This window comes from Carassius gibelio, chromosome B23 (assembly GCF_023724105.1).
Source record: "Carassius gibelio isolate Cgi1373 ecotype wild population from Czech Republic chromosome B23, carGib1.2-hapl.c, whole genome shotgun sequence".
NCBI lineage: Eukaryota > Metazoa > Chordata > Actinopteri > Cypriniformes > Cyprinidae > Carassius > Carassius gibelio.
Genome location: NC_068418.1, coordinates 27,256,398 through 27,272,461, shown reverse-complemented (window position 1 = coordinate 27,272,461; position 16,064 = coordinate 27,256,398). Strand labels below are relative to the sequence as shown.

Sequence of the window (16,064 nt, the reverse complement as noted above, 5' to 3'; positions counted from 1 at the left end):
GGTTCTCCCAGCCTCCGTAGGGGGTTCGCAACTCTGCAGCAGGAGTGCTGCCCCGGAGGGGAGAACCCTGATTGACGCTAACTAGAATACGACTGTTGGAGGGACTTTTGCTGCGTCCGAAGGGAGCTGCGGCTCTGCTGCACCGGAAAGGCGAGTCCCCCTTGCGATGCGAGGCATGGCTTGATGCGTCTGATGGAGGGCTCTCACTGCGACCGAAGGGAGCCAGCAGCTCTATTCCCCCGGGAGGGAGAACCCTATCCGCCCTTGAGCATGCAACATAACTCAGACGGGGGGTTCACCCTGCGACCGAAGGGAGCCGTGGGTCTGCTGCACCGGAAGGGAGAGCCCCATCAGATGCAGAATAGGCAAGAAGATTCGAGGAACGGTTTGATGCATCGGATGGAGGGCTCCTGCTGCGACCGAAGGGAGCCAGCGGCTGTGTTCCCCCAGGAGGGAGATCCCGGTCCGCCCTTGAGCATGCAACATAACTCAGACGGGGGGTTCACCCTGCGACCGAAGGGAGCCGTGGGTCTGCTGCACCGGTAGGGGAGCCCCGTCCGATACGGAGTAGGCAAGAAAACGCGACTGATGGAGGGACTCTCGCTGCGTCCGAAGGGAGCTGCGGCTCTGCTGCACCGGAAGGGAGAGTCCCCCTTGCGACTGTATAAGCGGCTTAATTTGATGCATCGGATGGAGGGCTGTCACAACGACCGAAGGGGGCCTGTGGCTCTGCTGCACCGGGAGGGATACCCCCATCTGCCGCTGAGCGCGCAGCGCAACTCAATGACAGATGAAAGGCTCACACTGCGACCGAAGGGAGCCACTGCCCAGCTGCACCGGAAGGGAGAGCCCTGTCCGATGCTGAAATAGGCAAGGAGATTGTAACGATGGCTGGAGGGCCCTTACTTTGGCCGAAGAAACGATAACTGAGAGGCTTCTATTATTCAAGTACACAACATGATTTAAGGAGGAATATATAAATTTTTTTTTTTTTTTTTTTAAATGTCTGATGAACAACAACCGAGGGCATCTATCGGATTATGTGAGAGGCCCCTTTTGAGCTGCTTAAGATTAGGGCTGAAACGATTCCTCGAGTAACGCGATTACAAAAAATGATGTAGGCAAATTCCTCTGCTTCGAAGCCTCTTTTAATTTATTCTAAATCTCACGTCGGGTTCTTTCGCAATGAATTTTTTTTTTTTTTTTTTTTTTTGAATGAATTAATCAAAATAGGTAATTGCACTTACATCCGATTCACGAATTAATATCTCTAAATATTAAGACGGAACAGTGTTTAAATGTAAATCCTGCATGTTCTGTGTGTCTCTGTTAATGAATGGAGCAGGAGCGCGACTTCCTTTTTCACACACCCACTGAAGCGCGCATTACTCTCGCGGTAATTTCTGCGTCTGCTGTCTCACTAAATGAGGACTTGAACACATGAACAACATCTCCAGAACTGCTCTGACAGTCAGTTCATGAGCATTTGACTTTAAGTAAAACTAGCGTCACATCACATACACAGAACTGAAAAGGTACGTCAACCCGACTAAATAAAGGTCCGGGGTCCTGACATTTTATCCTACCCATCAGATTTACTGTGCATGCGCACATCAGTATAATTAAGCAACAACACATTTTGTTACTCGATTAATTTTTTTTTTTTTTTTTTTTTTTTTAAACCAGAGTCGTTGATGAAATGAGGGTCCATCGTGAATTTAGATTGGGCGTTCCGGAGTTAGACAAAAGCGAGCCTGATGAGGTTGGATTGGAGAATGGACATAAAATATATATTTTTATTTATTTATTTATTTATTTATTTATTTATTTATTTATTTTTGAGGCTCTTGCGGCAGCGAGAATTGCGGCAGTAGGGAAGGATGGAAAGGGCTCCTGCGGGAGCAGACACTGCTATGGCAGTGGTGAAATATAGGTAGAGGCTCCTGCGGGAGCAGACACTGCTGCGGCAGTGGTGAAATATAGGTAGAGGCTCCTGCGGGAGCAGACACTGCTGCGGCAGTAGTGAAATATAGGTAGAGGCTCCTGCGGGAGCAGACACTGCTGCGGCAGTGGTGAAATATAGGTAGAGGCTCCTGCGGGAGCAGACACTGCTGCGGCAGTGGTGAAATATAGGTAGAGGCTCCTGCGGAAGCGGAGACTGCTGCGGCAGTGAGGAAAAAACAGAAAAGGCTCCTGCAGGAGCGGACAATACTGCGGCGATGGGGAGATATAGAGAAGGCTCCTGCGGGAGCGGACAATGCTGCGGCGGTGGGGAGATACAGAGAAAGCTCCTGCGGAAGGATGGCTGAAGTGAGGATTGACCATTACAGATAGATAGGGCATGTTAGGAGAGTTAGCTATGGTAGATTAGGAGTTTTAGTGAAAGGGGATGAGCTGGCGTTAGAGGGGTTGGCTGAAGAGGGTTCGAGATAGATATATAAATAAATAAAATAATCGGCCTGACCAATAATAGGTCTTGGTACCCTCTGCCTTCTGGCAAATCTGGAGCTGGAGGCCACTGAACAGAAAAATGGTTAGTAGCATGAGGGAGCGGAAGAGTTGAGGGCGCGTTTACGAATGGAGGCGGCCTCACGTTTGCTTCAGCTGCTGTAGCTGTGGGTCGTGGGAAGGGGCTGGGGTGTGTGATGTCTTGAAGAACCTGTGTAGCCTGCACTGCTAGCAGAAGTAACAGGATGGAAATACTGAGATGTGCAGGCCCGTGTTGCAAGTAAAAGTAGCTTCATGCTTGCTTTGGCTGCTGTAGTTGTTGGCTGATTTGACAATTGCTCAAACCTTGTCTGAATTAATACAGTCCTGTTGGAAAAGCATCTTTTCCTCTTGTTTTGGCCTTCGGGCCCTTTTAAACAGCCTCCGGAGCAGATAAATTTGGGATGCTGTTTTCCTGTTGTAGTATGGACTGTGAAAATAGAGGCTTTGAAACAATGTAGCATGTTTAGTTTTATAAACCATTGTACCAATAGACATGTCTATAGCAGTAACGTTAATTGCAGTAATTCAAATTCAAGCCGTTTCTAAAGACATTTACTTTGCATGCTTTTCGTATAACAGATAGAAAATTTACTCACACTTGTTGTTCTGCAGCCAAACACGAGGCAGTAGCGTGAAAAATTCTGAATAATCATGCCAGTAAATGGTGAAATATGTCCCTAAATAATTGATCCTGCCGGAATAATTGCATGAAACTTATGTCTGTATCATCTCAGTGAGGTTTAGACATGCACAGTAAAGCAAATGTAATGTCTTTAGACATTTCGGTGTGGATGACAACTCTGCAAAAAGCCTTTGCTTCGTGGTTAAAAAGTGGCATCGTCATCGGACAGAGTTAAGTCATAACGCTGTTTAACAAATTTTGGCGTCTTCATAAGCGCATTCTATATATAACGTCTATTTAAATTGTTCAGATGAGCAAATCACGAGGTTTTCTTGCATGATTAGCATTTTAATTGTTTGGTCAGACGGTTCATATATTGATCTATATATTCACGTTCATAAATCGGGGATTAAACGTGGAATTTATCTTTTGTATGCTAAATATGTAAACAATATGTGCACAGTACCTATAACTGCGCTTTACATTTTGCAAGATTGACATGCTAAATGGCTAACTGACCCGGTTTACTCTCATCTTAACAAAATTGATAAGAGTTCCTTGCGTTTACGAACGACATGTATCTGTTTAATCAACTCGACATGTATACCGGTTTAGTCCTTTCGTTCACGAATGAGAGCTCTCGATCTATGAGACTCATATGAAACTCGCTCATTGTGGATGACAACTCTGAAAAATTCTTCATGAATGAGTGTAAACGGAGAACGATTCGTTCGCCTAGAAGATTCATTCGAAAAAACGATTCTTTCACGAACGACATATCACTACAACGCACGGTCTTCGCCGCTAGTGGAGGCAGCATCGAACTGCGACACGGCAGAAAAAGCGAGAGAGGTTTACTGCGGGGAGAACTGGAGCACGGCTGCGATCCAGCATTATAATAGAGCCCGGTCCTGGCGAGAAAATCGTGTTGCCGAGTGAGGCGAGCTCAAGGATTTGCACGAGCTTTTGGCCACAACGTGTGGCTTGGCGAGAAGAGCAGCTGACCGATGACGCTTGTTGGTGTTCGGCGGATAGATATCTTCGTCGGAAGGAAGATTGGGCCTGTGATAAGATGACGGACAGCGCGAACCGAATGCTGACAGAGCGAACCGAATGCTGACAGAGCGAACCGAATGCTGACAGACGGTCTATGCCGAAAAACTGTCGTGGGACAGAAGGTAGGAAGACTGGATATATATACGCGTGCGTGCTATAAGATGATTAGCTAAACGAGATGCACCTGTACCAAATTGGATGATTATCTGATCGTGCTTCTCCCGAACTTTGTTAATAAAACCACATTTCCACCTTTCACACATTGTATTAAATAAATATATACAAGCAGTAAATGTGTATGCATATCATATACGTTACAGAATATCGAATACAAAATGTATCCAGCTTGGTATGTACATATTTACATAATTAAGAGCAAGCACTATATATTTAATGTTACAGTATAATTTGCGATTTATCAAATATTTTCACAAACGGAACCAGAGCAATGTTTTCAGCAGAGCTGCTTTTTACCTCCACTAGTCCAAACTGGAATGATTCAGATGGATCGTGGACTCGTCCGTCTGGACTAGCTCCCAGATGTGATGCTTCTGGGTTGGTAATAAAGCCACATGGTAGGACACTAACACTGGCTGTCTCTGAAGAGTTTCTCAAAATATCTGGCTCAAGTTCAAGGCCACGTTTCATAGCACTTAATGATTCTTGACTCGCTGAATCCCCAACCACATGACAAACCTCCCGGAACCTGCTCGCAGTAACCCTTGATTTCCGAATTTGTCCCCAAGCAGTGCATTTTGACTGTAGTCTTGTGTCCTCTTCAATCTGGCAAGCTGAGCTATGGGTAACCTTTATAGACTCCAGATGAAGTGCTTGATGGTGTGTGGCACAAATTTATAATTACAGCCAAACTCATACGCAAACACAGGTAGTGGGGGAAAATTAAGATCAGGAACACCTGCAGCTATAGGGGGACATTTGTAAGAAAGTGGACTGCCACGAGGTACAGGACCAAATTGTGTCTGACTGGTGCAGGTCAGTGGTGATGGGACGGTTTGTGAATGAAGCTGCACGTAGTGGACCGTCTGATATAAAAGTGCTGTCAGATGGTTGTACAATCCTTTACCAGCCGCACAGCTGCAAATATACACAGCAACACTAACAACCTCTTCTGATTCCAATGCCATCTGTTTGAGAAGATAATTGTTTAGCAAATTAATTGTAATTACGAGCTGTCAGCTACATTACGTGCTTTTAATTGAAAGCTGAAAACAGCAGCAAAGGCAAGAAATATAGATAAAGTCTGCAACCGCATAAGATTTAAGAAACGTAACATAAAAAAAGAGAGAGAGAAAACGTTACGACAGGTGAAAGTAAAAGGGAATTGAAAATCTGCAAGCGCAGTTATTTTAACTAAAATGAGTGACCTGCAGTCAGAACAGTAATAGCTGATCTGATCAACTCATATTATTTACATATAACCTCAAGTGTGTGCGGCGATAGATCGATAACAGCTTGCTCTCACGACCACCTTCCGTTCATTCGAGACTGAACACATCCCAGCCGGCACATGACCGACCTTCAACGTTGAAATATGGTTGAAATAAGGTCAGTTGTGGTTTCAACGTTGAAACAACGTTGATTCAACGTTTAAAGCTGAATAGTTGAAAAACATCCAGCACATGACCAACTTTCAATGTTGAAATATGGTTGAAATAAGGTCAGTTGTTTTAATGAAACAAGGTTAAAAATGTTTAATGCTAAATGGTAGAAAAAGGTTAACAAGCTTTTAAATTATTTATATTAAATTATTTAAATTAATTATTTTAATAGCATTTTAAAATATTTTAGTCATGATACCTATTCTAAAATCTAAAGGTATATGTTAAATATTATCATCATTAACAACAATAAAACTATATACATTTCGCTGCTTTATCACACTGAAACAACTCCCATTGGTAGTTTTATTTTATTACGTCTTCTATCATGATTGGTTAATCTGGCTGTCATTCAGGAAACTGGACAATGAATCGGTTCGCGCCTTTCTACATTTAAAAATATGACCGTTATTGTCGTCTTTCTGTGAGTGACTGAGGCGGCTAACTGTGAGCTGCTGCTCGTTATAACTGACTGCTCTATCGGTCCCGAATTATTTCATATTTGCCTGTACATTTTTTATTTATTTTGAGCGAATTTGAGTCGTGACATGTCAATGGAGAACAAAAACTGTGAACACAAGAAGGGTCAGGTGTTCTGCGAGGTCCTGAAAACATCCTGTCAAAATGAGGTAAGAAAATCGCTAACGTTATCTTTATTATCTTTTGAAAAGAGTAAAGTATTACCAGAGTTTACAAATGGGTAGTTTAAAGGACATGTAACCTGCAGATAAATAAATACCCGTGTGTCTATTTTTGCATTGCTTTATCACAGCTGATCAAGTTAGGTGCTCACCTAATGTGTTGCTGGTAAGAGATATTTAGAGATGGTTTAGAGATTTTCCCATATTTTCCTGATATGTATCCCATGCATTAGGTGTGTTATATATGTTTGTATTCTTATAATAGTTTCAAAGTGTTTTCTGAAACATATAAGTGCAAATGTCGGTATTTAAATAATATAATTTTAATGAATTAATGAAAATGAATAAATAAATAAAAGGATTGTTTAAAGCCATGGTTCTCAAAGTGTCAGGCCCCCTCTAGTTGTTATGCAGGTGAATCACTAAATTAAACTAATTAATGTTAATACATTTTAACTTAATCTTTGAGTAAGTTTTTTTTTTTTTGCACATTTAAGTATGTTAGAGTTAAAGTACAGTAAAGTTTTGTGACTTTTGTTACATAATTACATTTTAATTTAAGCTTTTTATTTTATTTACCTGTGTATGTAAGCACAGTTGTAGTGTTAATGTTCAAAAATGGTAAAGTGTCTGACAACAATAAATATTCTTATTAGAATAAAACTGCCTCATTTTTTAACTGTAGAGCTGTAGCTGAATAGTTTGGTCTACTACGCTGCTGAAATGTAATGTTGGTCATTATGGTGCAACTTAATATTTAATAACAAATATTTTCTGAAGTGGTACTTGGTATAAAAAGTTTTTGAACCAGTGGTTTAAAGAAATGGTATAATATGAAATCCTGCTTTTAAAGAACTTTTCAGTAAACCATTTCTTCTTTCCCCTTGTAGAGTCATCGAGGATCCAGTTTATTCTTGAAACATTGGTAAGAAACTGTTCATCTGCTACATTGCACTGTCACTTCTGCTAGAGATGCTTTGACCTTTTGTGATAGGTTTTGATTGTACTTAGTTTATTAAAAATTTACTGAATTAGATTTTATTTGTTTTACTACACTGTATTGCTAGTGTTCTGATTAAAACAGTGTAACTGGGGGCTCTGAAAACACTGCTTGTGAATAATTTGTTAATATTGTAAATTTTCATCTGAATACATTAAATAAGTGTTTAATGAATAGTGTTGTCCACTTTGTTTCCAACCTCACTGTTACTGAACTGTAAAGTGAAAATATTGTGTGATTTATTTTGCATTCAGTTTTCAGTTAAATATATTTCACAATATCAAAGTTATTGTGAAACATTGTGGACATACCTAAACAAACTGGTTAAATCTTATGTTCCCTTCAGAAGTTTGCACTCTGCAAGTGAACGACGCCTTGTGGTGCCATCCCAAAGAGGTTCATAATCACTCTCACGGACCTTTTCCTGGACTGTGCCCAGCTGGGGGAATGACCTCCCAATCTCAATCCGAACTGCTTAGTCTTTACTCATTTTCAAGAAACATTTTAAGACTCATCTTTTTCACCGGAACTGTAGCGAAGATCTACCAGATACTGTTAGGGCTAGTTTGAATCGCAGCGAACCAGGTGTGTCGGTCAGAACACCACAGAGGGAAGTATCAGTTTGAACAGGTTTATTTTCACAGATATAGTATGATCAACTCAGAGGGGGAGTCAGCCTTTACATGCACATCAGACCGTGTCCACTAACAAGATGTGGACCAAAAGCTTGAGGACCGCAGTGACCACCCAGTGGATAAGGTTTGACAGCGATGAGCTCTGAGGCTACTGCAGATGAGCAGACACAAGTTGCTGAGAATGACTGGAGGCGTGAGCCAGTTAGAGGCGAAACTTAAGCACAGTCTTTAAATAATCTGGTCTCCTTGTGAAAGCTAGGTGCTTATCAGATGAAGCATGAAATGTATGACTGCGATGAAGGTGTGGTTTCTCTGAAAGAAATAAAGCAATATGTATATAAATGGAACCACTCTTACAAGTATTTTACATACACAACTATAGGCTGCTCCCCTTTACAGTAACAATGATTAATAAACACTTTGTAAGACAGTGCATTCATGGTCATTATTTATCCACATGACTCATAACATAATAACATTATAATGCTGAACTTTGTAAATAAACATAAGTGCAAGAATAGCTGTAGATAATAGCATTATCACACACTATCAGACAGCTAATAACTGCGTCATCATTGACAAGCAATCAAGCAACGGTTATATGTACTCACTCGTATAGGACGCACACATCACAAGATACATTCAAACTAAGACATATGTGGATGATGATGCACATCTCCAGCACTTATTTATGCAGAAACCTGATCGCTAGCAGCAGCTGAGGCGGTCTGCCGATCTCAGAGTCATGAACAGTGTCTCTTCCGGCTATGCGCGATGAGCGCGCTTCATAATAAAAGTCCCCATTCGGACTAGCGCAACAGCGCTCTGACACTCTCTCTATCGCCTTTTGCACAGCCGCCCCCAAATTGTGTGCAATTTGCTCCTGTAAAAGGCGTATCCTTAATCTGGAGTCGTTGACCGGCATTCTTCATCCTCCCCAGCATCCGGTATGACTGGCAAAGTAATAAGCCGAGCAACGGGCCGGGTGTAGACTTTGTCTTTAACCTGTACGTCTACAGATCGTACATGCCCATCCCCACTTGGATGTACTTTAACCACTCTACCAACTGGCCAGAGTGCCCGCGGAAACTGGGGGTCCATCAACAGGACTACAGAACCCACTGTCAGATCAGCTGTGGTACCATGCCACTTCTGTCGGCATTGAAGGGTTGGCAGGTAGCACCTGATGAATCTCGCCCAGAAGTGATCTGCTAAGACTTGGCAGTGTCGCCATCTTCGTCGGCTCAGTCCCTCACTCTTAGGGTACACCACCGGAGGTAACGCACCATCCAGCCGCCCCATCAAGAAGACATTTGGAGTCACAGCATCCAAGTCAGCAACACTGGAGGAGGTGTAACCCAGGGGTTTTGAGTTCAATATAGCCTCGACCTCTAGAAGCACTGTAAGCAATACTTCCTCAGAGACCGGTTGGACTCCAATGACAGTATACAGGGCGGTCTTAACAGACTTGATCTCCCTCTCCCATGTACCCCCGAAGTGGGGAGCTGCTGGGGGATTGAAGCGAAAATAAATCTTCTGCTTGGCGAGTAGTTGTTTGAGGTCAGAAGACATGCGATTGAACCAATCACTGAGCTCTTTCTCACCTCCTTTAAAGTTTGTGCCCTGGTCTGAATAGAGCTCTGCTGGACTCCCACGACGTGCAATGAAACGTCTGAGGCTCATTAAGAAGGAGTCAGAATCCATAGCATGCAGGAGGTCCAGGTGCACTGCCCGAGTGGTAAGGCATTTATAAATAATGCCCCACCTTTTCTCTGAACGTCGTCCTATCTTCACTTGTAGAGGTCCGAAACAATCGACACCAGTGGAGTAGAACGCCGGCTTGTATAGACGAAGACGTGCCACAGGTAGATCAGCCATCTTTGGGACCGACGGCTTAGATTTCCATCGCCGGCACTCCTGACATTGGGTTTGCACCCTCCTGATGGCCTCCCTTCCACGGAGGATCCAAAACGTCCTGCGCATCTCTGCGAATACTCGCTCTGGGCCCGGATGACAGAGCCGAGCATCACAGTCTTGGATAAGAAGCTTCGTTGCGGGATGCGAGGGGTCCAAGACAATGGGATGTTTAAAGGCAGGGTCTAACCCTTCGGTCCGTCGAAGTCTCCCCCCCACCCGTATAATTCCCTCATCAGGGTCCAGTTCTGGGGATAGGGTAAGGAGACGGCTACTTCGAAGTACATCTTTCCCGGCTTTAAGATGGCGCAACTCTACTGGAAAGCATTCCGATTGAATTTTCTGAAAGATTTTCTTCTCTGCCTGACAATAGTCCTCTGCAGTCAAGGGCTCACCTTGGTTTACCGTCCCATGCACTTCCTGCGCTGTACCCTCAACCATATCCTTCCAGGACAGGTAACTCTCCTTTCTGTCAGCCCTCGATATCACTCCACATGAAGCCACCTTCTTATACTCTGTGATATCCTGTTCTGTGATCTCTTTAGGTGAGGATGGCCATTCAGCAGGTCCCTTTTGGAGGAAAGATGGCCCTTGGCTCCAGCGATTAGGTACAGCTAATTCTGCCAAGGTCTTTCCACGGGTGACATCATCCGCCGGGTTCTGTGAGGAGTCAACATAGCGCCAGGTACTCTCCGCCGTAAGCTCTTGGATCTCCGCCACACGAGTGCCTACGAAGACCTTGAAGCGGCACGACTCCGACTGCAACCAGGATAACACGGTCGTTGAGTCACTCCAAATTACTGTCTTATCGGTCTTCACTGTCAGTTCCCTCTGGATTGTCTTTGACAACTGGGCAGCGGTCAATGCACCGCAAAGCTCGAGGCGGGGAATGGAAAGTTGCCGCCGGGGTGCTACCCTGGACCTAGCTGCCAGGAAGGCTAGATAGACTCGTCCCTGAACATCTTCTGTCCTAAGGTAGGAGACTGAGCCATAAACCCTTTCGGAGGCATCACTGAACACGTGGATCTGCCTGGAAACAACCATTTCCTCCGTAAGACCTGGAGCATAGGGTCGGGGTACCAAGATGCTTGGTAGCAGGTGTAACTCGGATTCCCATTCCTTCCATGCCTTTTGCAGGTCTTGAGGGATACATGGGTCATCCCAGTCACGAGGCTTGTCCCACATGCTCTGGACGATGAGCTTTGCGCGAGTCGTGTAAGGTGCAATGAATCCCAGGGGGTCATATTGTCGGGCCAGTACCTTATAGACATTTCTCATCGTCAGTGCCTCATAGTCCAGAGGTCGGCTCTTGTAACCTAACACGTCTAATCTCCAATTCCAGCTGAGTCCGAGGGCTGGTTCCAACTGGTCAGGTTCATCATGGGAAAGCCATTGCTCTGTGCTGTCGGATCTTGCCTCTGCAGGTAGATGTCGGAGCACATCAGGTATGTTGCAGGCCCACTGTCTGAGCTCAAATCCTCCAGATGCTAGTACCTCTCTGAGTCGGTCCACCAGTTCTTTGGCCTCATTCGCGGTGTGCACACTCTGGAGGCAATTATCCACATAAAAACAGCGCTCCACCGAATGCTGGATTTCTTCACCTGATCCGCCATGATCTCTAGCATGCCTCTGGAGGGCGAAGGTGGCACAGCACGGTGAGCACGCAGTGCCAAATGGTAGCACCTGCCACTGGAAGACTTCAGGGGGGTTATCGCGTTTCATGTCCCTCCAAATGAACCTGAGGAGCGGCTGATCTTCTGGTAAGAGCCGAACCTGGTGGAACATGCCTCTGATGTCTCCACTAACCGCCACCGCATGTTCCCTGAAACGTAATAAAACTCCCAGAAGAGAGGCTCCCAGTGTTGGTCCAGGAAGGAGGGTGTCATTGAGGCTTCGGCCTTGGAATTGGAAGGAGCAGTTGAAGACTAAACGACTCTTCCCGTTATGATTTACCAAGTGATGTGGTATGTACCATGACTCATTGGTGGTTGAGGCTTCGCCTGGGTCAATCCTCCTGACAGCTCCTGCTTCCACCAACTTCCGAATCGCTGCACAGTACTCTTCAGCTTGTAGAGGATCTCGGGCCAAGCGTCTCTCCAGACTCCTGAGGCTGGGTAGGACGGCTTCTTTGGGAGATCTGAGTGGGAGTATGCCTTGTTTCCTTAGCAGGGGCGTGGCATATCTAAGGATGCCTGCAACTTGCACTCGCTCCGTTCTGGCCTCCAAGTGCTCCAGCGCTTCCTTATCCTGTTTTGATCTCACAGCCAGTTTGCTACTCTGGTATGGCAGGATGTCCATCTTCCAGAGCTTCTCTACGTTCTGCATCAGCTCTGTCGCCGGAGATGAGACACCAGTGAGGAGACACTGCTGGATATTTGGGGCCCACTGGATAAGATGGGCAGGTCCTTGGAGCGTCCATCCCAGCCTTGTGTGAATGGCCGCCGGACCTCCAGGAGGACCAAGTCTGACTGGCTCCACCGGGGTAAGTAGATGAGGGTAGTCTGCACCAATCAGCACGAGCGGCTTGACATGTTGAAATGGCTCAATCGGGAGGTCTGCCAGGTGCTTGTACCTCTTCTTTAGATTGGTGACAGGGTAGGTGTGGTCTGCTAGACCCAAGCGTTGCGAGGTGAAGGCCTCCACTATTCGGAAGGTTCTCTTAGGATTAGTTGTGGATGAGATTCTGAATGAAACAGCGGCTCCCTTCAGGGTTTGAACTTCCTGTCGAATAGTGCGGAGAGCTAGATCTTCAGGCTTCTTATGTAGGCCCAGTTTTTCAACTGCCTCAGGGAGGAGCATTGTCCGCTCCGATCCATCGTCCAAAATTGCGTAAGTGTCTAGTATCCGGTCTCTGTTTCGTAGGAGAACTCTGACGACTTTCAACAGAACTCGGGTATGTGACGATGGTCTGTCTAGGTAAAGAACTTCTGTACTGGTGCTTACAAGACAGCTTTCAGCTTTTGGTTGCTCAGCATTGGGGCGTGTGTTGACGTCATGCAGTACTCTTAGATGCTTTCCTTGGCACACATTACAGAGCTTCTTGAGGTCACATTGTGCTGCTTGATGTGCTCTCCCACATCTCCAACATCTCTTGTTGACTTTGATCCACTCTATGACCTCCTCTCGGGTGAGTTTCTGAAGAGCTGAACACTTATTGAGGAAGTGCTCTGTACCCTCGCAATATGGACAGTAGGGTTTCACTTTGCCTTTCCATTTCACCGCGGATGAACTCTGACCTTCTTGTCCAGTTGCTTGGTTTGACTTATGGCTCTCAGCCCCATGTAGGACTGTAGCTACGGGCTTGCTGCGACGCTTCTCAGCTCGGTAGCCAGACAGACCTGGGGTACGGATGTCAGATGGGTTGTCGTATCCTTGACACCATGACTCGTATCGAAGCCATTCTGCCAGGTCGAGCAGCGTATGAGTGTGTCCAGGACGGTGGAACATCATACGCCTGAAGTTCGCTCTCATCTCAATTGGAAGCTTTGTAAGGAGACGAGCCACATGAGAGCCGCATCTCAGTTCGACTTCTCCGTCTGGGCCTAATGTCTGCAGCATACCTACAAGTGACTGTACATGCAGAGAGAATTTCTCGAAGGCTACTATATCTCCCCTCCTAATCTCAGGTGAATCCATCACTGCAGCAATCCGCTTCAAGGCTACGTGGTGCGGTTGGCCAAACTTCTCAGTCAAGGCTGCCATGGTGTCCGTGTATGGCCTTGGTGAGTTAATGAAGGAGTCAGCAATGAGACAGGCCTCTTCAAGTTTCACGTGATCAACAAGTATCTGATACTTGAAAAGCTCTGAAGCATCTGTGGGTAGCAGGTTTGACAGAGCTAATTTTAGCCGAGAAAACTCCATCGGGTCGTTATGGATAAACAGAGGAATCTTTGGTGCAGGCCCTATATACGGTCCTCTTCCCTGATTCACAGATTCTGACGAGAGCTGGCTGCCTCTGGTAGCATGCGGATGGCTCATATCAGGCCTAACTGGATGCTGAGTTGAGGATCTCCCATTGGTAGGATACATACTGGGTTGTGGACGCGATATGGGTGAACATGGCCCTGCTCTGGGGGTTGAAGACAAGACATCATACTGTGCAGGACCTCGTATAGGCTGAGGGGGGTTCAGGCTTCGATCGGTCGAATGTGGACGAGTGCGGGCTGTGATGCTGGATGTCACACTATCCCTCATAAGCTGTAACTCACTCATCATCCGGTCTATGACAATGACGACTCGCTGCTCCTCAACAGCTGCTGGCCCTGGAGGATAGTCAGAAGAAGGCCATGGCGGAGGGGGCAGCTCCCCATCACCCTCCTCTTCCTCTGGCACTAAAGAGTCATCTGGTACCGGAAGGGGAGGCATCGGCCACCGCTCAAAGGATTGAACGCACTGTGCTGCACCTTGCTCTCTGGCTGAGGCAGATGGTTCAAGCAGTTCCCTTGTAGAGTCATAAAGTGAGGCAGAACTGTACTGCAGGCCTTCTCTGTGTTGCCCGCTTGCCTCAGCTCCTTCAGTGTAGGACATAGTGGTATGTGGCCATCCTAGGCTTCTGTCCTCATAGCTCTCCTCAAAGATTGGGGAATAACTGTCAGGTGCCAGGGGGGGTTGACTCCACTTTACATGAGGCTGTGAGCTCCGATTCTCCTCCCTAGATGGATTTACTGCTGGGCTGACCCGTGATGGACCACGTATCTTTGGTCGCACAGCACTGACCTCATAATCCTTCAAATAGGATGGCTGTTTTAACTGACGTCTGGGCCGAGTGGAGGGGGCCCACGATGCTTCATCACTCTGTTGCATAGTCCTAGCACAACTGCGATCCGGCTCGAAGGACCACAAATGTAGCGAAGATCTACCAGATACTGTTAGGGCTAGTTTGAATCGCAGCGAACCAGGTGTGTCGGTCAGAACACCACAGAGGGAAGTATCAGTTTGAACAGGTTTATTTTCACAGATATAGTATGATCAACTCAGAGGGGGAGTCAGCCTTTACATGCACATCAGACCGTGTCCACTAACAAGATGTGGACCAAAAGCTTGAGGACCGCAGTGACCACCCAGTGGATAAGGTTTGACAGCGATGAGCTCTGAGGCTACTGCAGATGAGCAGACACAAGTTGCTGAGAATGACTGGAGGCGTGAGCCAGTTAGAGGCGAAACTTAAGCACAGTCTTTAAATAATCTGGTCTCCTTGTGAAAGCTAGGTGCTTATCAGATGAAGCATGAAATGTATGACTGCGATGAAGGTGTGGTTTCTCTGAAAGAAATAAAGCAATATGTATATAAATGGAACCACTCTTACAAGTATTTTACATACACAACTATAGGCTGCTCCCCTTTACAGTAACAATGATTAATAAACACTTTGTAAGACAGTGCATTCATGGTCATTATTTATCCACATGACTCATAACATAATAACATTATAATGCTGAACTTTGTAAATAAACATAAGTGCAAGAATAGCTGTAGATAATAGCATTATCACACACTATCAGACAGCTAATAACTGCGTCATCATTGACAAGCAATCAAGCAACGGTTATATGTACTCACTCGTATAGGACGCACACATCACAAGATACATTCAAACTAAGACATATGTGGATGATGATGCACATCTCCAGCACTTATTTATGCAGAAACCTGATCGCTAGCAGCAGCTGAGGCGGTCTGCCGATCTCAGAGTCATGAACAGTGTCTCTTCCGGCTATGCGCGATGAGCGCGCTTCATAATAAAAGTCCCCATTCGGACTAGCGCAACAGCGCTCTGACACTCTCTCTATCGCCTTTTGCACAGGAACTTAACCAACTAATGCTAGCACTTTTCCTTCTTTTCTTGTCTTTCATATTAAAAAAAAAAAAAAAAAACCTGGCTATGCGTTCTGTACTAGACTAACTGAGACCAGCAGCCTTAGTGTATACAGTGTGGTTGTGCTTCGGGTGATCCTTGAAAGTGTCCCAGCGCTAGGTCCATTCTGACGCCTTGTCATGGCACTTGTATACTGTTGTTGTTCGCTTGTACACCTGACTGCTTCTGTTCTTCTCATTTGTAAGTGGCTTTGGATAAAAGCGTCTGTTAAA

The 16,064-nt window shown here is 45.6% G+C and overlaps 1 protein-coding gene across 2 annotated transcripts; it reads right to left on the bottom strand.

Annotated features, from left to right (window-relative positions):
* Positions 1 to 8,045: 8,045 nt before the first annotated feature.
* On the bottom strand, positions 8,046 to 15,776 carry LOC128011416 (uncharacterized). Of its 2 annotated transcripts, none has more exons than XR_008182552.1 (2): positions 8,675 to 15,776; positions 8,046 to 8,375 (listed from the first exon to the last, which is right to left on the bottom strand). XR_008182552.1 is itself a non-coding variant. In XM_052593777.1 (2 exons), the coding sequence occupies exon 2, from the start codon at positions 14,778 to 14,780 to the stop codon at positions 8,964 to 8,966; it is 5,817 nt and encodes a 1,938-aa protein (XP_052449737.1). In that variant the 5' UTR covers positions 14,781 to 15,237; positions 15,537 to 15,776; the 3' UTR covers positions 8,046 to 8,963. The 2 variants fall into 2 exon arrangements, 1 of the variants encoding a protein (XP_052449737.1); XM_052593777.1 differs by having other exon boundaries at positions 8,046 to 15,237; positions 15,537 to 15,776.
* Positions 15,777 to 16,064: the final 288 nt, after the last annotated feature.